This window comes from Brachyistius frenatus, unplaced genomic scaffold (assembly GCF_029030835.1).
Source record: "Brachyistius frenatus isolate BFR_SWC_R1_liver_20210118 unplaced genomic scaffold, ASM2903083v1 Contig_53, whole genome shotgun sequence".
NCBI classification, from domain to species: domain Eukaryota; kingdom Metazoa; phylum Chordata; class Actinopteri; family Embiotocidae; genus Brachyistius; species Brachyistius frenatus.
This window is the reverse complement of record NW_027210652.1, coordinates 1,151,001-1,176,049: the sequence shown is the minus strand read 5'-3', so window position 1 is coordinate 1,176,049 and position 25,049 is coordinate 1,151,001. Positions and strand designations below refer to the sequence as shown.

The 25,049-nt window shown below is 46.7% G+C and overlaps 1 protein-coding gene and 1 non-coding gene across 6 annotated transcripts in view; both read left to right on the top strand.

Moving 5' to 3' along the window:
• The window catches only part of htt (huntingtin), a 29,937-nt gene that overhangs the window by 1,280 nt on the left and 3,608 nt on the right, over nucleotides 1-25,049 (top strand). For 2 of the 5 annotated variants that reach the window (XM_069704905.1, XM_069704903.1), the window contains exons 2-63: nucleotides 2,226-2,309; nucleotides 2,983-3,103; nucleotides 3,299-3,358; nucleotides 3,524-3,603; nucleotides 3,805-3,943; nucleotides 4,068-4,209; nucleotides 4,337-4,515; nucleotides 4,652-4,856; nucleotides 5,189-5,236; nucleotides 5,509-5,586; nucleotides 5,726-6,126; nucleotides 8,427-8,553; nucleotides 8,735-8,850; nucleotides 8,936-9,047; nucleotides 9,252-9,389; nucleotides 9,677-9,835; nucleotides 9,932-10,029; nucleotides 10,110-10,249; nucleotides 10,351-10,414; nucleotides 10,551-10,651; nucleotides 10,763-10,909; nucleotides 11,539-11,659; nucleotides 11,793-11,938; nucleotides 12,113-12,294; nucleotides 12,426-12,643; nucleotides 12,806-12,932; nucleotides 13,035-13,159; nucleotides 13,251-13,361; nucleotides 13,481-13,558; nucleotides 14,177-14,400; nucleotides 14,565-14,643; nucleotides 14,778-14,939; nucleotides 15,036-15,091; nucleotides 15,243-15,391; nucleotides 15,615-15,751; nucleotides 15,855-15,971; nucleotides 16,149-16,271; nucleotides 16,419-16,678; nucleotides 16,773-16,915; nucleotides 17,105-17,333; nucleotides 17,541-17,682; nucleotides 17,920-18,099; nucleotides 18,253-18,429; nucleotides 18,641-18,717; nucleotides 18,957-19,092; nucleotides 19,205-19,327; nucleotides 19,523-19,730; nucleotides 19,903-20,048; nucleotides 20,244-20,421; nucleotides 20,553-20,654; nucleotides 20,805-20,989; nucleotides 21,082-21,208; nucleotides 21,335-21,438; nucleotides 21,674-21,828; nucleotides 21,925-22,064; nucleotides 22,182-22,264; nucleotides 22,352-22,482; nucleotides 22,596-22,728; nucleotides 22,942-23,097; nucleotides 23,185-23,375; nucleotides 23,699-23,813; nucleotides 23,965-24,178. In XM_069704905.1, coding sequence (XP_069561006.1) covers nucleotides 2,226-2,309; nucleotides 2,983-3,103; nucleotides 3,299-3,358; nucleotides 3,524-3,603; nucleotides 3,805-3,943; nucleotides 4,068-4,209; nucleotides 4,337-4,515; nucleotides 4,652-4,856; nucleotides 5,189-5,236; nucleotides 5,509-5,586; nucleotides 5,726-6,126; nucleotides 8,427-8,553; nucleotides 8,735-8,850; nucleotides 8,936-9,047; nucleotides 9,252-9,389; nucleotides 9,677-9,835; nucleotides 9,932-10,029; nucleotides 10,110-10,249; nucleotides 10,351-10,414; nucleotides 10,551-10,651; nucleotides 10,763-10,909; nucleotides 11,539-11,659; nucleotides 11,793-11,938; nucleotides 12,113-12,294; nucleotides 12,426-12,643; nucleotides 12,806-12,932; nucleotides 13,035-13,159; nucleotides 13,251-13,361; nucleotides 13,481-13,558; nucleotides 14,177-14,400; nucleotides 14,565-14,643; nucleotides 14,778-14,939; nucleotides 15,036-15,091; nucleotides 15,243-15,391; nucleotides 15,615-15,751; nucleotides 15,855-15,971; nucleotides 16,149-16,271; nucleotides 16,419-16,678; nucleotides 16,773-16,915; nucleotides 17,105-17,333; nucleotides 17,541-17,682; nucleotides 17,920-18,099; nucleotides 18,253-18,429; nucleotides 18,641-18,717; nucleotides 18,957-19,092; nucleotides 19,205-19,327; nucleotides 19,523-19,730; nucleotides 19,903-20,048; nucleotides 20,244-20,421; nucleotides 20,553-20,654; nucleotides 20,805-20,989; nucleotides 21,082-21,208; nucleotides 21,335-21,438; nucleotides 21,674-21,828; nucleotides 21,925-22,064; nucleotides 22,182-22,264; nucleotides 22,352-22,482; nucleotides 22,596-22,728; nucleotides 22,942-23,097; nucleotides 23,185-23,375; nucleotides 23,699-23,813; nucleotides 23,965-24,178 — 8,729 coding nt within the window. Of the gene's footprint in view, nucleotides 1-2,225; nucleotides 2,310-2,982; nucleotides 3,104-3,298; nucleotides 3,359-3,523; nucleotides 3,604-3,804; nucleotides 3,944-4,067; nucleotides 4,210-4,336; nucleotides 4,516-4,651; nucleotides 4,857-5,188; nucleotides 5,237-5,508; nucleotides 5,587-5,725; nucleotides 6,127-7,340; nucleotides 7,521-8,426; nucleotides 8,554-8,734; nucleotides 8,851-8,935; nucleotides 9,048-9,251; nucleotides 9,390-9,676; nucleotides 9,836-9,931; nucleotides 10,030-10,109; nucleotides 10,250-10,350; nucleotides 10,415-10,550; nucleotides 10,652-10,762; nucleotides 10,910-11,538; nucleotides 11,660-11,792; nucleotides 11,939-12,112; nucleotides 12,295-12,425; nucleotides 12,644-12,805; nucleotides 12,933-13,034; nucleotides 13,160-13,250; nucleotides 13,362-13,480; nucleotides 13,559-14,176; nucleotides 14,401-14,564; nucleotides 14,644-14,777; nucleotides 14,940-15,035; nucleotides 15,092-15,242; nucleotides 15,392-15,614; nucleotides 15,752-15,854; nucleotides 15,972-16,148; nucleotides 16,272-16,418; nucleotides 16,679-16,772; nucleotides 16,916-17,104; nucleotides 17,334-17,540; nucleotides 17,683-17,919; nucleotides 18,100-18,252; nucleotides 18,430-18,640; nucleotides 18,718-18,956; nucleotides 19,093-19,204; nucleotides 19,328-19,522; nucleotides 19,731-19,902; nucleotides 20,049-20,243; nucleotides 20,422-20,552; nucleotides 20,655-20,804; nucleotides 20,990-21,081; nucleotides 21,209-21,334; nucleotides 21,439-21,673; nucleotides 21,829-21,924; nucleotides 22,065-22,178; nucleotides 22,265-22,351; nucleotides 22,483-22,595; nucleotides 22,729-22,941; nucleotides 23,098-23,184; nucleotides 23,376-23,698; nucleotides 23,814-23,964; nucleotides 24,179-25,049 lie in introns of all 5 variants that reach the window. The other 3 variants (XM_069704901.1, XM_069704902.1, XM_069704904.1) reach the window with 3 other exon arrangements.
• Nucleotides 13,629-13,758, top strand: LOC138624697 (small Cajal body-specific RNA 14). The gene has a single exon (XR_011311176.1). It is a non-coding gene; the product is annotated as a small Cajal body-specific RNA 14 (non-coding RNA).

Genomic DNA, 25,049 nt, shown 5'->3' with positions numbered 1-25,049 from the left:
GGCCCGCGGACGGGTTCACGGCACGAGTTAATATCAACAACAGGAAGGCCCGTGGACGGGTTCACGACACGAGTTAATACCATCAACAGGAAGGCCCGTGGACGGGTTCACGACACGAGTTAATATCAACAACAGGAAGGCCCGTGGACGGGTTCACGACACGAGTTAATACCATCAACAAGAAGGCCCGTGGACGGGTTCACGACACGAGTTAATATCATCAACAAGAAGGCCCGTGGACGGGTTCACGGCACGAGTTAATATCAACAACAGGAAGGCCCGTGGACGGGTTCACGACAGGAGTTAATACCATCAACAGGAAGGCCCGCGGACGGGTTCACGACACGAGTTAATATCAACAACAAGAAGGCCCGCGGACGGGTTCACGGCACGAGTTAATATCAACAACAGGAAGGCCCGTGGACGGGTTCACGACACGAGTTAATACCATCAACAGGAAGGCCCGTGGACGGGTTCACGACACGAGTTAATATCAACAACAGGAAGGCCCGTGGACGGGTTCACGACACGAGTTAATACCATCAACAAGAAGGCCCGTGGACGGGTTCACGACACGAGTTAATATCATCAACAAGAAGGCCCGTGGACGGGTTCACGGCACGAGTTAATATCAACAACAGGAAGGCCCGCGGACGGGTTCACGACACGAGTTAATATCATCAACAAGAAGGCCCGTGGACGGGTTCACGACACGAGTTAATATCAACAACAGGAAGGCCCGCGGACGGGTTCACGACACGAGTTAATATCAACAACAGGAAGGCCCGCGGACGGGTTCACGACACGAGTTAATATCATCAACAAGAAGGCCCGCGGACGGGTTCACGACACGAGTTAATATCATCAACAGGAAGGCCCGCGGACGGGTTCACGACACGAGTTAATATCATCAACAAGAAGGCCCGCGGACGGGTTCACGACACGAGTTAATATCATCAACAGGAAGGCCCGCGGACGGGTTCACGACACGAGTTAATATCATCAACAAGAAGGCCCGCGGACGGGTTCACGACACGAGTTAATATCAACAACAAGAAGGCCCGCGGACGGGTTCACGACACGAGTTAATATCAACAACAAGAAGGCCCGCGGACGGGTTCACGACACGAGTTAATATCATCAACAGGAAGGCCCGCGGACGGGTTCACGACACGAGTTAATATCAACAACAGGAAGGCCCGCGGACGGGTTCACGACACGAGTTAATATCATCAACAGGAAGGCCCGCGGACGGGTTCACGACACGAGTTAATATCATCAACAGGAAGGCCCGTGGACGGGTTCACGACACGAGTTAATATCATCAACAGGAAGGCCCGCGGACGGGTTCACGACACGAGTTAATATCATCAACAGGAAGGCCCGTGGACGGGTTCACGACACGAGTTAATATCAACAACAAGAAGGCCCGTGGACGGGTTCACGGCACGAGTTAATATCATCAACAAGAAGGCCCGCGGACGGGTTCACGACACGAGTTAATATCATCAACAATATGTGACCTGCTTCAACCTCCGACCACGTGCCTTAACATGGGACGCTTCCACGTTGTTGTGAACAACGTTTATTATTATATTTGCATGAAGTCTTTTGAAGAGGAGGTTTATATTCATTCACACACCAGTGAATGATGTCACGGTACCCTAATGATGTCTCTTTCTGTGTCCCATCAGTAGTACTGAAAAACATACTTATCCTAAAAATAAATCCCACCGGATGTGACCGGTTTCATGTTGCTGGAGTCTGTTACTCTGATATATGCTTTATGTCATGTGAGGCTGGAGCTGTATGTAAAGTTAAAGCATAAATAGGTCTCAAATTGTCATCTTGTGAGTTTTACACTCAGTGTCTTGACACAATAATTTTAAAAAGGTAGTTTATCCTTTAAAAAAAAAAAAAAAAAATCAAAGCGCACTGTTGGCTTGGATTTAAATGTACACTGTGATTCTTTTCGTGGCCACCTGGGGCTCTCTTTAGTTCAGGTCCTTTCTGTTGCATCTACAGAGGGGAGGTGTGTCACTGTCTATCCATTGAGGAGACGGTGCAGGAGACGACTTCTTTTTGTCCACGAGCAAAAGATTTAATTCTGATCCTGTTTAGAGCTGCCATGACTTCCGGCAGCTTAATTTCACGAAGGCATCGCCTCAGTCTCTCGGCCTGATCTCTCTCTGCTTGTCTTCTGTTTTCTCCTCATGCTTCCACAGAAAAAAGGAGCAAGCCACCACAAAGAAGGACAGGGTGACCCACTGCTTGACAATATGTGAAAACATTGTGGCTCAGTCACTGAGGTATTTCTTGTCATTTGAACTCAAATCTGCTTTGTTTCAGTCAAATCTTGTACTAATCTTTTAGGACTTCCCCCAGAGTAGGAAAAAGTACACGCATGGCTTTGTTTTAATCAAATGTCCGAGGAAGGGCATGTTTACATGGTACGACAACAACGAATATGTTTACTGCACGTCACGCCGTGTGAGACGGAGTCGATGAAATCTGTCAGACTCCACGACATCCATTTGATGCATGTCAGGTTGTGCGATGAATGCCTGGTGACGTAGTGACCAGGAGTGGGACATCCAAACCACGTCTGCCCACCCGGCCGCTATTGCACATGATGGCAGCACCGATTCCTCTGATATTTTGGCTTCACTAAGTGGCGACGTGTCATCCATCTTTAGATATACAGCCTACGTTTGCAACTGTGCTTTTGCCACTCTCATGCTTGGTTCCAGGTGGCGTACTTACTTATTAGTACACTAACAAATAGAGCTCCTGCATGTTAGGACTTTAACTGGGTATCAGTGTTTAATGCCAAAATGTCCTCCGTGGGGAAAAAAAGTCCTAATGCTCCTTGATGGTCACTTTTTGTGTGAGTGAGTTCATGTTAAAAGGCTGCAGGTGTCTTAACATGTTTATGTGTACTAATATTCGTCTGACTTTTTGTCTCTATGGTCCTGGGAACAGAACATCCCCAGAGTTTCAGAAACTGCTTGGCATCGCCATGGAGATGTTCCTGCTCTGCAGTGATGACAGCGAATCAGATGTCCGGATGGTAGCCGATGAGTGCCTGAACAAAATCATCAAAGTGAGCAGGATCTTTTTTTTTAATTTTTTTTTTTAGACCAACAATAAATTGATCATCAATACATTTTCAGTTGGTATACAATTTGACAAATGAGTAGAGGAATAATTATCAAAATATACATTAAAACAATAATGCCATTTTTGTTGTTGATGTTGTTGTAAAATCATTCATTTTGCTTTTGACTTTTATCTTCAGGCGCTGATGGACTCCAACTTGCCTCGACTGCAGCTGGAGCTGTACAAAGAAATTAAAAAGGTAATGAGACATGGTTCTGAATAGGGAGACTACTGTTCTCACAGATGAATAACTGGGGTTTCAAATTTGTCTTACTTAAAGTGTGAAAAATGTTGATGTTTTTCCTAAAACATGAGTCTGATAGCAGATGTGGTTTTATTAACGAGTGTCTGTGCGCCTCTGTAGAACGGTGCCTCTCGGAGTCTGAGGGCAGCCTTGTGGAGGTTTGCTGAGCTCGCCCACCTCATCAGACCGCAGAAATGCAGGTATGAACACACGCATACCTGAAAAATGGCATTTTTATTTCATTCACATAATCAAGTGGAAGATGGAAATAAATAAAAAAAAACTGCAGAATTTTTACATTCTTTTGGTGACGGTAACACAATCTGACTCTTTTTGAAATGCTCGTTTGTCGTTTATTTTTTGTCGTGTTTTCATACTTGTCCCTTTCACTGTCTCTCCAGACCTTATCTGGTCAACCTGCTGCCGTGCCTCTCCAGAATCACTAAGCGGCAGGAGGAGACGGTGCAGGAGACACTGGCTGCAGCAATGCCCAAGATCATGGCGTGCTTGGGACACTTTGCCAATGACGGCGAGATCAAGGTATCCACTCCTAAAACGGAGCTACGTTTTTATTGTAGTGAACAACCATATCTGTCCGGGCGCCAGCATATCTTTACATCCTGGTAGCTCACTTTCATTGTTGGTCTCGTCACTTTTGTTCCAGGTGCTGCTCAAGTCTTTCGTGGCCAACCTGAAGTCCAGCTCTCCCACGATCAGACGGACGGCCGCCAGCTCGGCCGTCGGCGTGTGCCAACACTCCAGACGCACCAGCTACTTCTACACCTGGCTCCTTAATGTGCTGCTGGGTAGGTCGCCCACTCCTTTTCTACTTTACTACTTTTTCTTATTTCGGCTAACGTTTGAGTTCATTTGGTTATATATTGGTTTTAGCTACAGTAGGAAACAACCCCGTGTCTTTCTATCCTGTTCCAGGCCTGGTGGTTCCTGTGGATGAAGAACATCCCAGCCACCTGATTCTGGGGGTGCTGCTGACCCTTCGCTACCTGATGCCCCTCCTGCAGCAGCAAGTCAACACCACCAGCCTCAAAGGAAGCTTTGGAGTCATGAGAAAAGAGGCTGATGTTCAGCCGACACCTGAACAACTGCTGCAGGTGAGAGTGACTGTGTACATCAAAGAGGGAGTGTGTGTGTGTGTGTGTGTGTGTGTGTGTGTGTGTGTGTGTGTGTGTGTGTGTGTGTGTGTGTGTGTGTGTGTGTATATATAATGTGTGTGTGTGTGTTCTGAAGGTGTACGAGCTGACCCTGCACTACACGCAGCACTGGGATCACAACGTGGTCACAGCTGCTCTGGAGCTCCTGCAGCAGGTGTTCAGGACCCCCCCGCCGGAGCTCCTGCACATGCTCATCACCGCCGGCAGCATTGCACACGGCACCGTCTTCCGCCAGGACATCGAGAGCCGCGCGCGCTCTGGCAGCATCCTCGAGCTAATTGGTAATCGCATCAAACAATTAGGACTTGGGTCATTAAGCTCGTTATCCCTGCTGTAAGACGTAATATGGGCTTTAAAGTATTTAGCTAGTCACCTAGCGCTCTGGACGCCAATTTATCTGCTTCAGGTGGCTTATAATTCATTTACTTACCCTGATCATGCTAGGAAATCCGTGCCGGTGCTTCAGTCTAGTTTCTGCTCCGATCTGTGTTCATCGCCTTTTTCTTTGCTTCCTAACTCATTTCCCCCGTCGTCTTACAATTCTGAGCTTTTGCCGCTTTTCTGCTCCTCACCTACCTCCTGTCTCTGCTTCCTATCTTCCTGCCGTTCGCAGCAGGGGGAGGGTCCTCCTGCAGTCCACTCCTTCTCAGGAAACAGAGAGGTGACTAGTCTACTTATCTCCTCTGCTCACGTCTACCGACGTTTCAATCAGGGCTCGGGCATCTTTACCTTCGACTGAGTCATTTAAGGCAGTGGATTCACCTTTAAATTCTTAATATGTTGTTAAAGTTACATTTATATATTTATATATACATATATATATATCTTGGACTCAGTCGGATGTAAATTGCCCCACCTGGGCTTTTATGTCTTTCCCTCTCTTGCGGTGTTGATGCCGATGTCTCTCGTTGATGATACACCTGTTCTTTCCAGGTAAAATACTTTCTGGGGAGGAGGATGGTTTGGAGGATGACCCCGAGAGGACTGAGGTCACTCCTGGTGCCTTCACAGGTAAGAAGCGCCCACCTGGAGGCAAATGTGAAGTAATTAGCAACTTCAAAGTCTAAAACTGGATGTCAACACCTCAGAAAATATATTTTTTTAAAAAAAGATGAAAATACCGGGTTTTTTTGTGTTTGTTGGACTTCAGCGTCGGTCGTCGGTGCGGACGGCTCCTCTGCGGCTCAGGTCGACATCATTACCGAGCAGCCGCGTTCCTCTCAGCACACTCTGCAGCCCGGTGACTCCGTGGACCTCAGCGCCTCCTCGGAGCAAGGTGGCGGCGGCGGGACGTCCGCGTCGGGCACTCCCGAGTCACCCAATGAAAACGAGGAGGAAATGCTGAGTCGGAGCTCCAGCGGCGGGGCCAACGTTACCCCGGAGACAGCCGACTACACCACGCCGGAGAACGCCACTCCAGAAGGAGGACCCCTGGGAGAAGGCGGCACACTACTAAGCACTAATGATCGCTCGCTTCCACCCAGCGACTCCTCCCAGACCACCACGGAGGGCCCGGACTCCGCCGTCACCCCTTCAGATGTAGCAGAACTGGTCAGTGCGACTGTGGACAAGCAACTGATATTTAATTTGCTTTGAGACTTCAGCTTGAACAGACAGTTCATTACTTCTGTCTGTTTGTGTGAAATACAGAGAGACAGCGTGCTTCCCTTGACAATAACTGATTTAATTACCGTCTAATGCTATAATTTACCATGACCCTTAACGTCCCTAACGGCACTGCTACTCTTCATAGAATTACATTTTGTAGAGTGGACTAATTTTCATTCTTGCCTCCATTCCCTTCACTTTTTTTTAAGCATTAGACGAGCTTCTCAGTTGTTCTGCATGTTTCTAACAAATCCCCTACAGCCACCAGCATGCTGCAGTTCATGCTATGTAGTAATAACATCAGACTTTTTTGGTGGCAACTGGGTGCTTTGGAAAAATCTATCTTGCTGGGTACAATTTGAAATCAAAATGATGATAATTATGTCAGAGCTTAAAATATAGAGAACAAAGAATTAGGGCCATAGTCTTGTTGTGGGCTTATCCCACAGGAAAACTGTATGACAGTTATATTTAATAGCACATTTGCCAGAATATAAGATGAACCTTCTCTTTCCAAACCCTCCTTTTTGCATAATACAGTTTATCAGAGTGAATCATGAAATACTTCAGTAAAGCAAAATTTGCAACCAGTCGCCCACATTTTAGAAGACTTTGGATTGATTCACTGTCAATAGTTGTCATTCAGTCTTTTTGTTCTCCTGATCATGACGCTGGTGTAAAAATATTGGGAGATTTTTTTTTTTTTTTTTTTTTTTTTTGGACTCCTTTCACTACTCAGGAATTATTCTCTTTTTTTGGCAGTAAAACATGTTGGTTATTAGAAAACTGGGCAAGAAATACGCACTAATGCTTTCAGGACAGAGGACTTTTAAAGAAGAAACTTTCTAGCCGAGCAACATTAAAGCTTTTTAAATTTGATTCTGTAACACAGGAACCCATATTCACTTCTTTCAAAAACATCATCAGAAGAAAAATAGAATCTTATATTTTTGAGGAAATATGGTTTCTACAATAAGTAATTATCGAAGTACAAAATGCATTAGATAATACTAATTTTATACTTTTATAATTGGTCCTCACAAAGCATTTTTTTTGTTGCATCGTGAAGTCAATCACAGACCACAAAACCTTTCTAACAGTTCTACCTCTATGGTCTGGCCCCCATCTCCTCCATCCTTCTCCTCACTTCGTCGCAGTCGCGTTCTCCGTTGCCGCGGGTGACCGAGCCGTCCCCACCCTCACCAACTTCCACCGAGGGTCCCGACGCCCCAGACAGCGACTCCTCTATCTACATCGCTTCCTCTTCGTCATCCTCTTTCTCTTTCTCCTCCTCTTCCTCCTTCTATGCCACCTCCTCCTCTAGCACTAGTGACAAGGTCAGCCGATTGGACACTTTTCAACATAGTGGGCGGGGCTTGCTTGTCTCAAAAGGCTTTCTTCGTTCTTTCTCCTTCCGTTGGCTTGTTCGTCTCAACCTATGCACTGAATCTTCCCGGCTTGTTAATTTTTTCTCCTCTTGTTGTCAATGACGATGCGTTAAAACCCTGCCCCCCCCCCTCTTTTCCTCATTGCGAGTGATTCCCTCCCAAAGACCAGATGCTTTTGAAAGACATTTGTAAAAACTACCAACCCTGACATCCCATGTTACTGGCTTGCAATAAGTATGAGGAATGAAGGCGAGCTGCTCCCGAATTATTTTTCTTATCATTTGGAGAGGCTGTGACGGGCTTTTGTTCCAGCGAAAGCCAAACCTGGAAAATAAGACAATATATATATATATATTTCAATCAAGATTTTTTTTTTAAATTATTATTATTATTATTTTGCTGCAAAGACAACTTGTCGGCAAACAAGTTCTCTGTAAAAGATCATGTAAATGACCTAAAAATCACGTGCTTGGAGTAGTTTATCTTAGTAAAAACAATTTAGGGGATAATACATTTTGGATCAAAAGCTTGCTCTTCCTCTGGATTGTGTCGACCACAATTGCAGAACTTCTCAAGCCTGTGCTTATTCCTGAATGCAGTTGATTTGCTTCCAGTTGTGTCGACCCGAGCATGATGAAGTAGACCTTCAATAGGAGAATGTGTGTTTGACTTGCTGTTTTAGTCATTTGTCATGTCAATCAAGCAAATCTAACTCAGTGGGTCGAAACTACTTCGGTACCCTTTGCATGCAGTTGCATTTCAAACCGAGAGAAATCCTGGCGTATTTTTTTTTTTAAATGAAGCTTTGTTCCCTGCTGGAGATGTTTTGGTTTTGTGTGTGTGTTTCTGCATAAGGTCCTGGATGGCAGTGAGAGTCAGTACTCTGGGATGCAGATCGGAACACTACAGGATGAAGAAGATGAAGGAGCACCATCTTCCTCCCAAGAAGAACCCCTAGAACCGTTCGCACAGTCAGCGCTGGGTGTGTTTATGCACACACACACACACACACACACACACACACACACACACACACACACACACACACACACACACACACACACACACACACACAGAGAGAGAGACACACACAGAGACACAGGCAGGCTCTGCTTATTGCTATAAGGCCTCACTAATGGTTATTGTGTCTGTGTTGTGTGCAGCTCTGAGCAAGCCTCATCTCTTCGAAGGCCGAGGTCACAACCGACAGGGTTCAGACAGCAGTGTGGACCGCTTCATACCAAAGGACGAACCCGCCGAACCCGAACCTGATAATAAGGTAAAGTCACACCCACACAAATGTCTCCGTGAAGTGACAAGATGATTCTGCATCTAATTATGTAACTGCTCTGTCTGTCTGTCAGCCATCACGGATAAAGGGTCCGATTGGACACTATACAGACAAGGGGGTGGAGCCACTGGTGCACTGTGTGCGGCTTCTTTCTGCTTCCTTCCTGCTGACAGGGCAAAAAAATGGTGAGTGGAAATCTGAACTGTTCAAAATGACACAAAAATGCTTTTCAATGTAACTTTAACTTAGGATGACAAGTCTCCAACAGCAAAAGACAGCTTCTCCACTACTCTACTTTTTCTTTTTAAACTTATTTGAGGTGTCCTTATCAGTGCGCATTTTAAAAAAAAAAAAAATTTATGTGCCAATATTTGCTTTGTGACTTTCAGGTTTGATTCCTGACAAAGAGGTGCGAGTGAGTGTGAAGGCTTTGGCGGTCAGCTGTGTTGGAGCCGCAGCAGCGCTGCATCCTGAAGCCTTCTTTAACTCCCTCTACCTGGAGCCGCTGGACGGCCTCCCAGTAGAAGGTAGGAGGGGGGAAAAAAATAAATAAATCCTAATACTGTCCTATTTAGATTGTGCTTTACACCTGGTATGAGTTTTAGCTAAATGTTTTATGGACCCACCCCCGCAGCTAAAATCACTCAGTTTCAACTTCTGAAACATAGGAACGTCTTATTTCAAACTAATTTTTTTTTTTTTTTTTTTTTAGAAATATACCAGTTATATTAAGTATTGCATAAATTGACAACGGTATTTATGTGCTGTTAGCTCTGTCTTTGACGCTGCTCTCTCTCTTTCTACGTCCTTGCAGAGCAGCAGTATATCAGTGATGTCCTGTGCCTCATCGACCACGGGGACCCCCAGATCAGAGGGGCCATGGCCATCCTCTGTGGAGCCATCATACAGGCCGCACTCACCAAAACACGCTACAACATACACACTTGGCTGGCCAGTGTGCAGAGCGCAACAGGTTAGTGTGTTTGCCGAGGTGTGTTTGTCTTGGCACAGACAATGTAAAAAGATTAGAAAGTATAAATAAAGGGTGCTCGTCTCACCTGCCCTCCAGGTAACCCTGTGTCCCTGGTGGACTTGGTACCTTTGCTCCGGAAAACTCTGAAAGACGTATCCTCCGTCACCTGCAAGATGGCGTGCTCTGCAGTGAGGGTAAGGCAGATCTGTGCGAAGGTGTCGGTGATCTGTGTGTTTGTGAGTCTGATCTTTGTTTTTTTGTGTGTGTGTCTCAGCACTGCATCATGACCGTGTGCAGCAGCACCCTGAGTGAGCTCGGCCTGCAGTTGGTCATAGACCTGTTTGCATTGAGGGACTCCTCCTATTGGCTCGTTCGCACTGAGCTCTTGGAAACTCTGGCTGAGTTGGACTTCCGGTAGGATGAATTTAATATCCTATATGTTTCCATGCTTGTTGGATGCAATGTATAAGTATGTGATTCCCCAGTAAAGATTTTCACTCTTTCCTGTGTTTTAGATTAGTTAATTTCTTGGAGAGGAAAACTGAGACGTTGCATAAAGGAGATCATCACTACACTGGGGTAAATCTTCCTGTCCACCTTCCAAAATACATGTCTTGAAATGTTTTTCGACCACACTTGCACGGCGTCTCATTTCCACTTGTGAACATTCAGCTGCTGACTGTGGTCCTGAATGTGTTCACATTCCTTTATCTAGCGGCTGCGGCTGCAAGAACGAGTCCTGAACGATGTGGTCATACGTCTGTTGGGAGATGATGATCCGAGAGTGCGACACGTGGCCGCCTCTACTGTCAGCAGGTACAAGATATCTTTCCACATAGCGTGTTGGCTATATCATGCATCTCTGGATTTACTCTCTCTCGTTGTCCTCTGACCCGTCGCTCGTCTCTGCGCCCGTCTCTCTACCAGACTGGTTCCCAGGTTGTTCTATGACTGCGACCAGGGCCAGGTGGACCCGGTCGTGGCGATCGCCCGGGACCAGAGTTCAGTCTACCTGCAGCTGCTTATGCATGAGGCACAACCCCCCTCCCAGTTCACCGTTAGCACAATCACAAGGTAAACACCAACTCTGACAGTAATGTTACGATAATGTTTATATTACATGTGACCAAAGAAAATAATGAGTTACAAGTTTGTTGTTGTTGTTTTTAAGAAAAAATAGCTGACGGTTTAAACTGCTTTGAGCATTGAGTTCACAAAGAGATGACATCAACTCAACACAGATTTCTTCATATGGTCATGTGGTCCGGGCACACCCATCCACCCGCTCAGTCTCAGGGGGTCAAAACATCTGGAAGTTTGGGATATTAAGGGAGGGAGCCTTAAAGAGACAGAAACTAAAGCTGCATGTTTCAGACGGAGGGTGAACAGAATATAACTGCATAAAGGGGTCTTATAAAATAAAAAGGGAGTTTTTGAACTGTGACTCATGCAAAGCTCATGTAGTGGAGTCCTTAAAAAATACAAAATAAACGATTTCAGATGAGCATCGTATGTCCCCATTTACAACATTATCAGGTTTGTTAGTTTGACACACCGCAGTGTGTCTTATTGTACCAATTATTGTTGCCTTCTCGTGTTAAATGTCTTTTCCATGTAAACTGTTTTATGAACTAAGTGTTTGCAAACAAACAAAAGTGTACGAGCCAACTTCAGAGCAACCTTTGACCTTTTCTGTGTTCCAGGACGTACCGAGGCTTCAACCTGTCCAGCGCCGTCTCCGATGTCACGTTGGAGAACAACTTGTCCAGAGTTGTCACTGCCGTCTCTCACGCTTTCACCTCGTCCACCTCCAGAGCCCTAACTGTACGTGTTTTCTTTTTTAGCATTTCGATTAAAAAACATTTTTTTGCCTACTTCTACAGCAACTTTCTGGTCCGTGTCGTGTTTTTTCTTTGTGTAACATTTTGAATCCCTATTCTTCTGTCTTTCTCTGCAGTTCGGCTGCTGTGAGGCTTTGTGCCTCCTGGCTTCAAATTTTCCGGTGGGCACTTGGAGCACCGGCTGGCACTGTGGCTACGTCAGCTCCAGCAGCCACTTCTCTTCCCGTTCTAGTCTGAACCGCAGCAGAGGCAGAGCCCTCAGGTTGGTGTGCCCCCCCCCCCCCCCCCCAACCCCTCGATCTCTTACTTATTTTATTTAATGCCTCCATGGGTATGTTATTCTTCTGAAAAAAACGTTCCTCTTGTTCTTTATTTTCAGTTTCTTTTCTTTTATTCTGGCTGATGATCTTCTGTCTTTGTCCCCCTGTTTCTGCAGTTTGTCTCAGCCCAGCGCTGCTCCTTCATCTTCAACCACTTCATCTGCACCAGACACCGAGCGGAGGACTCTGACAGTAGGAATGGCCAACATGGTGCTCTCTTTACTGTCCTCTGCCTGGTTTCCGCTGGATCTCTCTTCACATCAAGATGCACTCCTGCTTTCTGGCAACCTGCTTGCTGGTTTGTAATCCTCAAGAAGATTTCCCCCATGTGGCTTGAAATGACGTGTACTGTTTTTTTGCTCAAATCAAGTTTCCAGGCAAAACAAATGTCCTGTTATTGACTAACAGGTCTGTTAATCACATTTCCAGCTGTGGCTCCTAAATGCATGCGCAACCCCTGGGCTGGAGAGGAGGAAGGCAGCAGTGGGAACACCAGTGGAGGCCCAAACAAGATGGAGGAACCCTGGGCGGCGCTGTCAGAACGTTCCCTGGTGGTCATGGTGGAGCAGCTCTTCTCCCACCTGATGAAGGTGCTCAACATCTGCGCCCATGTGCTGGACGACACTCCACCAGGACCAGCTGTTAAGGCAAGTCTGATGGAAGGAAGGATTGTGTTTTTTAGTTTGATTGGCTCCTAGTCAAAGTGAATATTTAAGCCACATTTTACATTTATCTGCTCCTGACTACAACTTCCATCTCCAGGAAGTCCAGTGTTGAGTTTTTTTGTACTCTGTTCCCTACTCTTTTAGGCTGCTCTCCCCTCCCTGAGCAACACCCCCTCCCTCAGTCCTATCCGCAGGAAAGGCAAGGAGAAGGAGGGTGTTGAGCCCAGCGTCGCCCCCATGAGCCCAAAGAAAAGCAACGAGGTCAACACAGGTACACGCCCACCCCGCCATGTTCCGACACCGGCACGGCTCACCTCTCTAATGAGTGTCTGAATATTTCATAAGTTGTCGTCTGTGTTTTGTTTGGGAGCAGGCAGGCCAGCGGACGGCACAGGGTCAACAGCCGTGAACAAATCTACCACCCTTGGCAGCTTCTACCACCTGCCCCCGTACCTCAAGCTCTACGACGTGCTGAAGGCTACACACACCAACTACAAGGTCAGACTACACATCTTCTCACATCAACAGTGTTGCATGATGTTTTGCAGAAGAGTGGTGGTGGGAAATATTGTACTTTGCTGTCTCCTAGGTGACGTTGGACCTCCACAGCAGCCAGGAGAAGTTTGGAAGTTTCCTGCGGTCCACTTTAGATGTTCTGTCTCAGCTGCTGGAGCTCGCCACACTTCACGACATCGGCAAAGTAAAGATGATTTCTCTATTGGACATTCTCAAAGTGTCAATATCAATGATTTCAGATTTATTGTCCATTCTTACTGGAATCAACAGAATGTAATAATGTCTTCTTTTTTTTTCTGTCAGTGTGTGGAGGAAATTTTGGGCTACCTCAAGTCCTGCTTCTCCAGAGAACCAACCATGGCTACTGTTTGTGTGCAGCAGGTCAGTAATCTGTGTGTGCACATCTCTCAATTTGTAGATTTAGTTTATTCTACTGTCACATTTTCCGTGTGTGGCGGTCTTGATGGTTACAGCACTGAGCAGTGTGTCTTAACCGGTGCGACTCCACGCAGAGTGAGGCTGGTTCCTGCCGACAGGGCCTGTAAAGGCGTTGGGTTCCCTGTGCGATGGTTCCATACATCCATATTTATGTGGCGAGGGACACATAGTATTATCCTTTCTGGATGACTATCCAGTATTCAGTTTTTAACATGAATAAATTCCCGGACTCTTAGAAATGCTAACTAGAATGAAGGGTAGGGGAAGGCCAGCATCGCACAAGAGTAACGATGGTAAAATGTAATGATTTGATTAGTTTCAGAGAAATGGGTTTCTGTTTGCCAACCTGTGTTTATTCAAGCCATGATGATGTGTTTCTGCTGCCTCACGGGGTGGGACAGCCTACTTGGTAGCAGGGCTGAACTAAAGCCACATTAGCTCTTGTGTACTCCCCTTATCTACGTCCTTAGAAGCAAATATCATGTCAGTGTGCGAGACTACCAAGAAAGTTCTGTTTAGCTCTTTCTACGACCTGAATCTTAAAAATGTTTTATTCCTCAGTTGTTGAAGACCCTGTTTGGTACCAACCTGGCCTCCCAGTATGAGGGTGTCCTGAGTGGACCGAGTCGTTCCCAGGGCAAGGCTCTCCGTCTGGGCTCCTCCAGCCTGCGACCCGGCCTCTACCACTACTGCTTCATGGCTCCGTACACACACTTCACCCAGGCTCTCGCCGACGCAAGTCTGCGTAACATGGTACAAGCTGAACATGAGCAGGACACCTCGGGGTGAGTTCCAGCAACACAGATGGAAGCAGGCGTTCACATTTGTGTGCATGATATGACATAACATGCGTCCAGATGAATTGATACCAATAACTTTTTGCATAGATGTGCCCATGTAAGATAAAAAAAAAATAAAAAAAAAACTTTCCTTTTTTCTTCACTTGAAGATGGTTTGATGTGATGCAAAAAGCCTCCAACCAGCTGAGGTCCAACATCGCAAATGCAACACGTAACAGAGGAGACAAGGTAAACTTGCGTCATCCTGCTGCTTTTTCATACCGAGATTATACATGTGAACATCTAAAAAAATATGTCGGAGATCACTACGTGGATTTCTACTGATCTGAAAGCTGTGATCCTCCTCTCTCTGTTTTCCCCAGAACGCCATCCACAACCACATCCGACTCTTTGAGCCGCTGGTGATCAAAGCTCTGAAGCAGTACACCACCAGCACCTCTGTGGCCCTGCAGAGACAAGTGCTGGACCTGCTCGCCCAGCTGGTGCAGCTCAGAGTCAACTACTGCCTGCTGGACTCGGATCAGGTATAAAAAGAATAAGCACACTTATGCAAATGTTTTGCAAGTATATATCTTAAAATTATGTATATTAGCTCACTGAGACATTTCTGTATGTTTCAGGTGTTCATAGGCTTCGTCCTAAAGCAGTTCGAGTACATTGAAGTCGGGCAGTTCAGGTAAGTTTTCTCACTGTTAAACATCAGTCTCAGAAATCTTATGTGGTTACTGTTCATATGTGATTAAAGTCTGCTTCCACTCGCTGTCTGTTGGCTTAATATTACAAAGCTGTCACGTAAAACTAAAATAACTGTTTCACTTCACGCACAGAGATTCGGAGGCCATCATTCCCAACATCTTTTTCTTCCTGGTGCTGCTGTCTTATGAGCGCTATCACTCCAAGCAGATTATCAGCATCCCAAAGATCATCCAGCTGTGTGACGGCATCATGGCCAGCGGCAGAAAGGCTGTCACACACGGTGAGAGGAACACGAGCAACACAAACACGCACTCATTTCTCCCACTTGTTTCTTTTTTTCCAGTTTGTTTTGTTTCAGGGACTTGAGGTTAATTTTTTTTTTCTGCTTTTAAAGATGTTTTTATTAATCTCCCTATTATTTTTCTCTGACTGTCATGATCCTCATAATTAACTTAAATATAATAACTGATAGAGATATACTTCCTTTCCTCCTTCCTCTACAGCCATCCCTGCCTTGCAGCCAATAGTTCATGACCTGTTTGTCTTGAGGGGCTCAAACAAAGCCGATGCAGGCAAAGAGCTGGACACACAGAAGGAGGTGGTGGTGTCCATGCTGCTCCGACTCGTCCAGCACCATCAGGTACGGTCACTCGATGATGCGAAGAGACACAGCCGGCCGACGTCGTCAGATCTTCCAGCCTCTCTCATTCTCCTTACATGTACTTTCGCGTCTGCGTTTTTAGGTGTTGGAGATGTTCATCCTTGTGCTGCAGCAGTGTCACAAAGAGAACGAAGACAAGTGGAAGAGATTGTCCAGACAGATCGCTGATGTCATTCTTCCCATGATCGCCAGGCAGCAGGTACGAAAACATGTCCTCGCATGTGTGCATGTTTACAATTAGCAACCTCTTTCACTCGGATATTCAAACCCGGCTATTAACCAGTAAGATCAGACACGTTAACATTCAAATGAAGGTGTAATATATGTACTTTAAATGACTGGCAACTTATTTAAATGCATTTATTTGTCTTCACAGATGCACCTGGACTCTCCGGAGGCTCTGGGAGTGTTGAACACTCTGTTTGAGACGGTGGCGCCCTCCTCTCTGCGACCTGTAGACATGCTGCTCAAGAGTATGTTCACCATCCCAGCCACCATGGTGAGACATCTCATCCGATAGAGTGGACAGACGTTCGACTTGCTGATCCACTTTAACGCAATATTTACATTTTGTTACAAATATAGACTTTAAAAAAAAAAAAAAGAAAAAAAAGTGTGACATGAAATCAAACGTTCGCTCTTCCAGGCGTCTGTCGCTACAGTCCAGCTGTGGGTGTCCGGTATCCTGGCGGTGCTGCGGGTCCTCGTCTCCCAGTCCACCGAGGATATCGTCCTGTCGCGGGTCCACGAGCTGTCACTCTCCCCACATCTCCTCTCCTGCCTCACCATCCGCCGCCTGCATCAGCCGAGCCCCTTCTCCAACGACCCGCCCGCTGCTGACACGCTCGGCAGCCAGGAAGCTAACGGTGAAGCGCAAAAGGCTCCGCCTGAGGAAACCTTCGCCAGGTTAGTGAGAGTATTCATCACCTGCTTGAGTTTTAGATTACAGCGCTTTTTTTTCTTCTTTGACTTGAAATGTGTCGTTCCCGCCTACCTCCAGGTTCCTCCTCCAGCTGGTGGGTGTGCTGTTGGATGACATTTCCACCCGGCAGGTTAAAGTGGACATCACTGAGCAGCAACACACCTTCTACTGCCAGCAGCTCGGCACGCTGCTCATGTGTTTAATACACGTCTTCAAAAGTGGTGAGCAAGTAATTTCAGATTGTTGTTATTGTCAATATATAGTAATATAATATAATATTCACTGAGTGCACAAATTCCACTGCATGTTTTTTTTAATTTTGTGCTTCGTAACAAGCCTTTTTTTAAAAAAAAAAAAAAAAAAATTTAAGCAATATGTCATACCTTTCCCTCTTGTCTTTTCTTTTCCAGGAATGTTTCGCAGGATCACAGCTGCAGCCAGCCGTCTGCTGAAGGGCGAGAATGGAGGCGGACAGACGGGCACTGAGATCAGCCTCTTCTACCCCTTAGAGGGTCTGAACAGCATGGTGCAGTGCCTCATCACCACCCACCCGTCCCTGGTGCTCCTCTGGTGCCAGGTCCTCCTCATCATCAACTACACCAACTACTCCTGGTGGGCTGAGGTTCATCAAACACCCAAGTAAGAAAAGAGTGGAGGCACCCACCGGTGTCAAGTTTATTTGTGTAGATTTGGAAATTATAATGAAAGGATTTCAGAGGGACACAAACAGGGAGAGGAAAATACTCCAGAATAGGAGAAACTGCCTCCTAAAGCACTCGGCCTCTGCTAACACAACAAATTGTCCACTTTTTCCATCAACCCTGTCTCTTCTGATCCTTCCAACAGAAGACACAGCCTCTCGTGCACGAAGCTGCTGAGCCCTCACTCCTTGGGGGAAGGCGAAGAGGAGAAGCCCGAGTCCCGGTTAGCGATGGTTAACAGGGAGATTGTACGCAGGGGTGCACTCATCCTCTTCTGTGACTACGTGGTGAGACTGCTGAGAATGTTGGATTTCACCGAGTGATCGTACAACTGAATCATAAATATGCCAAAACTAGAAAACATTGTTCCTCAAACATGTTCAAAATTGCACTGACAGTGAAATAAAACATTAAATCATTTCTGCAAGGCTCTTGAACACAACACTGAAACCTATGTGCAACATTACTTTTCTACAGTGCTTTACATGGAGAAAATGATATACTCATTCATCACTTTCTTTTAGTGTCAGAACCTCCACGACTCAGAGCATCTGACCTGGCTGATTGTCAACCACGTGCGCGACCTCATCAGCCTTTCCCATGAACCTCCAGTGCAGGACTTCATCAGCGCCGTCCACCGCAACTCGGCGGCCAGCGGCCTCTTCATCCAGGCCATCCAGTCCCGCTGTGACAACCTCACTACTGTAAGATAATCACCCTTCTTATCTGTGCACACTTTGATGTCTGGTGAGCATTTTAGTGAAATATTTATATATATATATTTTTTTTATGTCTTTCCTACCTTTCCTGCATCGTATTCTTCCCTCTCTTCCACGCTTGTATTTCCTTCTCTGTAGCCAACCATGTTGAAGAAGACTCTTCAGTGTTTGGAAGGCATCCACCTCAGTCAGTCTGGATCCCTGCTGATGCTTTATGTGGACAAGCTGCTCAGTACGCCCTTCAGGGTTTTGGCTCGCATGGTGGACACGCTGGCCTGTCGCAGGGTTGAGATGTTGCTGGCTGAGACGCTTCAGGTACAGTTTAACGCATTTTTAGTGTCACATAGGAGTTTGCCTGTAAATTCAAAAAATGAAATTGTTGGGATTATAAGACTCATAATCACATCTGTAAAAAGTAGATAAACATCTTTTTGTGAAGCTCGGGGGGGAAAATAATGTACAAATTTTGCAATGTTGTTTGCTATTTGCCATACACCTCATTGTGTTTAATCCGTCCGCTCTCCAGAACAGTGTAGCCCAGCTGCCTGTGGAGGAACTGGACAGGATCCAAGAATACCTCCAGACCAGTGGTTTGGCTCAGAGGTAGTAACCTTCATCATAGGAATACATTGTAGTTTGCAGTTTTTGTTTTACCTATGACTGTTTGTGATTAGTCCCAGTTTAAGTTATGCACTTTCAAAACTAATGTCTTTTGACATTATTCGCTCAGTATGTCATTTTCATTCTGTATCTGCGGGCATTTTTGTTTTTGTCAGAAGAATTCTCTGTTGAATAGAGAAACTGGAGAAATGTGTCACATCCTGTGTTCATGTCTGTCGCAGGCACCAGAGGTTCTACTCGCTGCTGGACAGGTTCAGAGCCACTGTTGCTGACAAGAGCAGCCCCACCCCTCCTGTGACATCACACCCCTTAGATGGGGACCCGCCCCCTGCCCCCGAGCTGGTCATTGCAGATAAGGTGATAACAAATTTAAATGTAAATCACTCGCATCACAAAAAAATTCCCAGCTTTCATTTCAGGGGGAAACAAATGAAATATGTTTTGGCTCCAACTTGTATTCTGTGTTTAGGAGTGGTATGTGGCTCTGGTGAAGTCTCAGTGCTGCCTTCGCGGAGACGTTTCCCTGTTGGAGACGACAGAACTTCTTACCAAACTACCTCCTGCTGATCTCTTCAACACCATGAGCTGCAAGGTAACGCGGATACAAATGTAGTATACACACAAACATCCCCGTACAGTTCATTATTTCTGACATGAAGCATCTGTCAAATTAAGGACATCTGGAAAATGTTGTTGTTGCAGTGCAGTGACAGATTTTTAAAATACTGGAATATATTGCAGGACTTTGTTGTATATTGACATGTGAACTCTGTGTGCTTATTCCCAGGAGTTCAACCTCAGCCTGTTGTGTCCGTGCCTCAGTATGGGGGTGCAGCGGTTAGCACGGGGTCAAGGGTCACTTTTGTTGGAGACTGCCTTGCAGGTGACCCTGGAGCAACTGGCAGGGGTCACCGGGTCACTTCCTGCCCCTCACCAGTCCTTCCTGCCGCCGCCCCAACCGCAGCCATACTGGCACCAGCTGGGTGACGTGTATGGTGAGAGTGGGAGGGGGAGGGGCAGCACGAGTCAGAAGGATAGATTGGATGAGAACGAATAAGACCCGTTATTTTATCATCCTGTCTACTGGAGTCTGAATCATTTAACGAATACGTTTTGATGTATCTAACAAACATACATTTTCTTCTTCTGTCCCGTTGTGCCTTTCAGACGAGCCCAGTTTCTACCCCAGAGTTCTGTCGCTGTGCAGAGCGCTGTCCCAGTACCTGCTCAGTGTGAGCCAGCTGCCTTCTTCACTACATATTCCCTCTGACAAGGAGCACCTCATCACCACTTTCACCTGCACTGCTGCTGAGGTAGAACACCAGATTCTTTACATCATGTCATGTTGCCGCTTTCATATCGATGCATTAAATCAAAGTGATTCGATCAGATATATTTCAGGATGGAAATCTTAAAGACTTTACCGAGCTAGTGCAGAAATGCTTCGCATCGTCAGTCTTTAAAGTCTCTACCACCTTCTTCTACTCACGTGTGTGTGACTCTCCCAGGTTGTAGTGTGGCGCCTGCTGCAGGACCATCTGCCCCTGAGTGTGGACCTGCAGTGGGCTCTGTCCTGCCTGTGTCTGGCCCTGCAGCAGCCCTGCGTCTGGAACAAGCTCTCCACCCCAGAGTACAGCACACACACCTGCTCCCTCATTTACTGCCTGCGCCTCACTATCGCAGCAGGTAATGAGGACAGCAGGATAAACGGAGTACATTTTCTGTGATTTAAGTCCTCAAATGCCACGACTGCAGTGTGACTTAATATTTTTTGCATCATTTCTTCGCTGATCAAATTTTCCGCCTCGTCCTCCCAGTGGCTGTGAGTCCTGGTGACCAGCTGCTGCATCCAGAGAAGAAAAAGGCAAAAGGAGACCGAGATGATGAAGGAGACCAGGTGGACTCAGCGCATGCCGGCCGTGAGAATCCATTTAGAAATTCAATAATAATAATAATCATAATTTTCCTGAGTTGATGCTTATCATGCGGTTTCTTTGCCCTTTTGGGTTTACTGAGTTGTTGATCTCAACTAGCAGCTTCAGGGCATCTTAAAACTTTCTGTGTTGCAGACATGATCGAGTGGCAAGCGTGTGAAATCATGGCCGAGCTGGTGGAAGGGCTGCAGAGCGTACTTTCCCTGGGTCACCATAGGAACTGTGTATTCCCCGCTTTTCTCACACCGACACTGCGCAACATTGTGATCAGTCTGTCCCGACTGCCGCTGGTCAACAGCTACACCCGAGTACCTCCACTGGTCAGTGTTTGGAAGGAAGAGCTGCTGGCTGTTCAGATACGTGGACGTATCGGTGCGTCTGTTTAACTGCTGTGTGTGTGTGTGTGGTGAAGGTTTGGAAACTGGGCTGGTCCCCTCAGCCGGGAGGAGAGTTCGGCACGACGCTGCCGGAGATCCCCGTGGACTTCCTGCAGGAAAAGGACGTCTTCAGAGAGTTTCTCTACCGGATCAACACACTGGGTACAGAAACAAATACACACACACAGCTGTAACACCTTCATTCCACTTGTTTTCCTTAATTCATTTTATATATGAAATGATTACGAGTGTGAAATATTTTCTCGTGTGCGGTTGCTTCATGTTTAGGCTGGAGCAGCAGGACTCAGTTTGAGGAGACGTGGGCCACTCTGCTGGGGGTGCTGGTCACCCAACCCATCACCATGGACCAGGAGGAGGAGACACAGCAGGAGGTATGCACATAACTGGGAAATATTCACGTTTAAAACATCCTGCTGGTTCATTAGATTCATAAAACTGCAAACCTCCTCACTCCTGCATATGCACTCATGTAACCGCTCACTTTTATTGCTGCAAGCGGCTGTATGTTTCATTCAAATATGGTTGGATGCATGCATGCTCTACTTGTCTCTCTTCATTTCATTGCATGTCTTTCCTGCCAGCTAATATATTTGTCTTTGTCTGTAGGAGGACTTGGAGCGGACCCAGTTGAATGTGTTAGCGGTGCAGGCCATCACCAGCCTGGTGCTGAGTGCCATGACCCTGCCCACCGCTGGCAACCCCGCAGTCAGCTGTCTGGAACAGCAGCCCCGCAACAAGAGCCTCAAAGCCCTGGAAACTCGGTAGCTACCAAACTTTTATCTGTTTACTGCGTGGCAGCTTTAGGGAACCATGGAACTAGTTTGTTTTTTTGTTTGTTTTTGTTTGTGTAACTCCAGGTTTGGAAGGAAACTTGCAGTGATTAGGGGCGAAGTGGAGAGAGAGATTCAGGCTCTTGTGTCGAAGAGAGATAATATCCACACGCACCACCCGTACCACGCCTGGGACCCTGTGCCCTCGCTGTCAGCAGCCTCCGCAGGTAACAGACAAAACCGCCTTCACACACTGCTTCGCCCCCCCGACTTCTACGCTGACATCTACCTCCTGTTTGATTTATTTGAGTGAGTGAATTTCTTCCTTGTGTTTGTTCCAGCAGGGACTCTGATCAGCCATGAGAAACTGCTGCTGCAGATAAACACAGAGCGGGAGTTGGGCAACATGGACTACAAACTGGGGCAGGTGAGAGAAACAGGAAGTAAGAATTGGATGCTTGAGGAACAATAAATTGATGTTGCAATAACTTCTGTTTGGGTTTTATCTCAACAGGTCTCCATCCATTCAGTGTGGTTGGGTAACAACATCACTCCTCTAAGGGAGGAAGAGTGGGGTGAGGATGAAGAGGATGACGCAGACACTCCAGCACCCACCTCCCCTCCACTATCTCCCATCAACTCCAGGTGAGACAAACATACAATTACACATGAATTCTTCAGTCTCCAATAAACATGAGATGCGTCATACACAGAGAGAAGCATGCTGACTTTGACCTACTGTCTGTGTGTGCTTTCAGGAAGCATCGTGCAGGTGTGGACATTCATTCGTGTTCTCAGTTTCTCCTGGAGCTCTACAGCCAGTGGTTGATCCCCGGCTCCCCGAGTAACAGGAGGACCCCGACCATCCTCATCAGTGAGGTGGTCCGATCGGTGAGCTCGGTTCATTTCCATGAGTAAAGTATTAAACAGTTAAACAGTTTTCGCTAAGCTTATTCTCAAAGACCTTAATTTCCCTCCACTCTTGGATTCAGACAAGAGGAGGGGGGGATTATGAAGGGGGGTTAAAGGCACCGGGGAAAAAACGGGCTCTGGAACCAAAAACCAGCTTTTCCCTCACCCCCTCCACCGTCTTTCTCTCTGTAGCTGCTGGCGGTGTCGGACCTGTTCACGGAGAGGAACCAGTTCGACATGATGTTCTCCACCCTGATGGAGCTGCAGAAACTCCACCCACCAGAGGATGAGATCCTCAATCAGTACCTGGTGCCTGCCATCTGCAAGGCAGCCGCTGTGCTGGGCATGGTGAGTGTGAGCTGCCGTGCGACGGTGCACCCGAGACGGTACCGATACTCTCGCAACGTATGAATCCTTTTAAACGTCCATTTCCAGGACAAAGCGATAGCCGAGCCGGTGTGTCGCCTGTTGGAGACGACCCTGCGCAGCACCCACCTGCCCAGCCGCATGGGGGCCCTGCACGGGGTGCTGTACGTGTTGGAGTGCGACCTGCTGGATGACACGGCCAAACAGCTGATCCCCACCGTCTCCGAGTACCTTCTCTCCAACCTGAGGGCCATCGCTCAGTGAGTACCTCTCGCTCTCTCGCCTCAAACCTCACACAGAAACTGACCCAAATGGCTCTTCTAATGAAAATAAAGTTGCTGTTGGGAACCAATGTGTTTAATGTCAGTGCGTGAACCCCTCCCCCGCACTGCAAGAGGATCTCTGAATCGATTAGTGTTTATCCAGCTTAATAAGGGGATGGAAACAAGAGTGCAGTGTAACTCTCTGGCCCCCGAGGTGCTGCTCTGACATCTTAGACGATGACCTGCCAGCCTGTCTAATTATCCATTTCATCTTAATGTTGCTCTCCTCACTCTCTGTGTCTCCTGTCTTCGCTCTGTAGTTGTGTAAACCTGCATAACCAGCAGCATGTGTTGGTGATGTGCGCAGTGGCCTTCTACATGATGGAGAACTACCCTCTGGATGTAGGAGCTGAGTTCATGGCTGGAGTCATACAGGTGAGGGAGAGGAGGGTGAAACTAACCCCTGATGTGTATCACGTATTTCACAATAAAAATAAGGTATAAAAATACATTTGTATTTTATTGTGAAACATGAACACATCTCCGGTCTCAGTCCCGCCCGTTGTCGTTCTTCTGACTCCTCCAGCTGTGTGGTGTGATGGTGTCGGCCAGCGAGGACTCCACCCCCTCCGTCATCTATCACTGCGTGCTTCGCGGTCTGGAGCGCCTCCTGCTGTCGGAGCAGTTGTCCCGCGTGGACGGAGAGGCGCTGGTCAAACTCAGCGTGGACCGGGTCAACATGCCGTCGCCGCACAGAGCCATGGCCGCCCTGGGCCTCATGCTCACCTGCATGTACACCGGTAAGCTTCGACACCGCTTCAAATCCACCCGACACGTATCATGGCGTCGAGCTTACCTGGTCAACTCACCTGCATGGACGCTTGAATACTAACATAGGACTGCATCATTTCTACCTCCATGTGGCTGCAGGAGTTTCACTAACACAGCTGCTTTCCCACAGAGAGGTTGTGTCTTTATTTCCTCTTGTTTGACCTGATTTCTTCCCACCAGCATGTGAGATGTAGCGACCCCTCCACCTCTTCTCGTACATTCAGAATCAGTTAAAACTAAGAATGATATAACATCAAAAAAAAAAAAGATTGGGAATCATTTGTGAATTAAGAGTGACGTTATTTTTGAGTTGGTTTACTAGATTTTTGGTGATCTGCAGAATAAACGTAGGCAGGAACGTGTTGCCGTCTCTAAGCCTACTGAAATGCTGACTGTGCAGCTTATACATCATTGTGCATGTCACTGCAGCATGCAAAAAAACTTCAGACCATCTCGTATTCATTAATGCATGAAAAGTCTTTCATAAATATAAATTGTCTCCATCTTAGATCAGTAAGTAAGTATCTCAGGAAAGTACACTGGTGACATAGAAGAAATTAACCGCTGTACTTTCTTTATTCGTAACTCCATATTTCTGCAGCAAACTGAACACACTTTAAGAAAAACACAATTATTACAATTGCACTATTGTGCTTCCTCCAGTTTTTTTTGTGTTCATCTCTGCATGTACTCACTGTGAACCACTTCATACCCACCACTGGTCTCTCTGTACAGCATAATACACCTTCGAAAAATCAAAAATGTATATAATATTTAATACACCTGCTTGCTTTCCGCCTGTAAATACATATTATATACATACCTCTGATATACCCTACC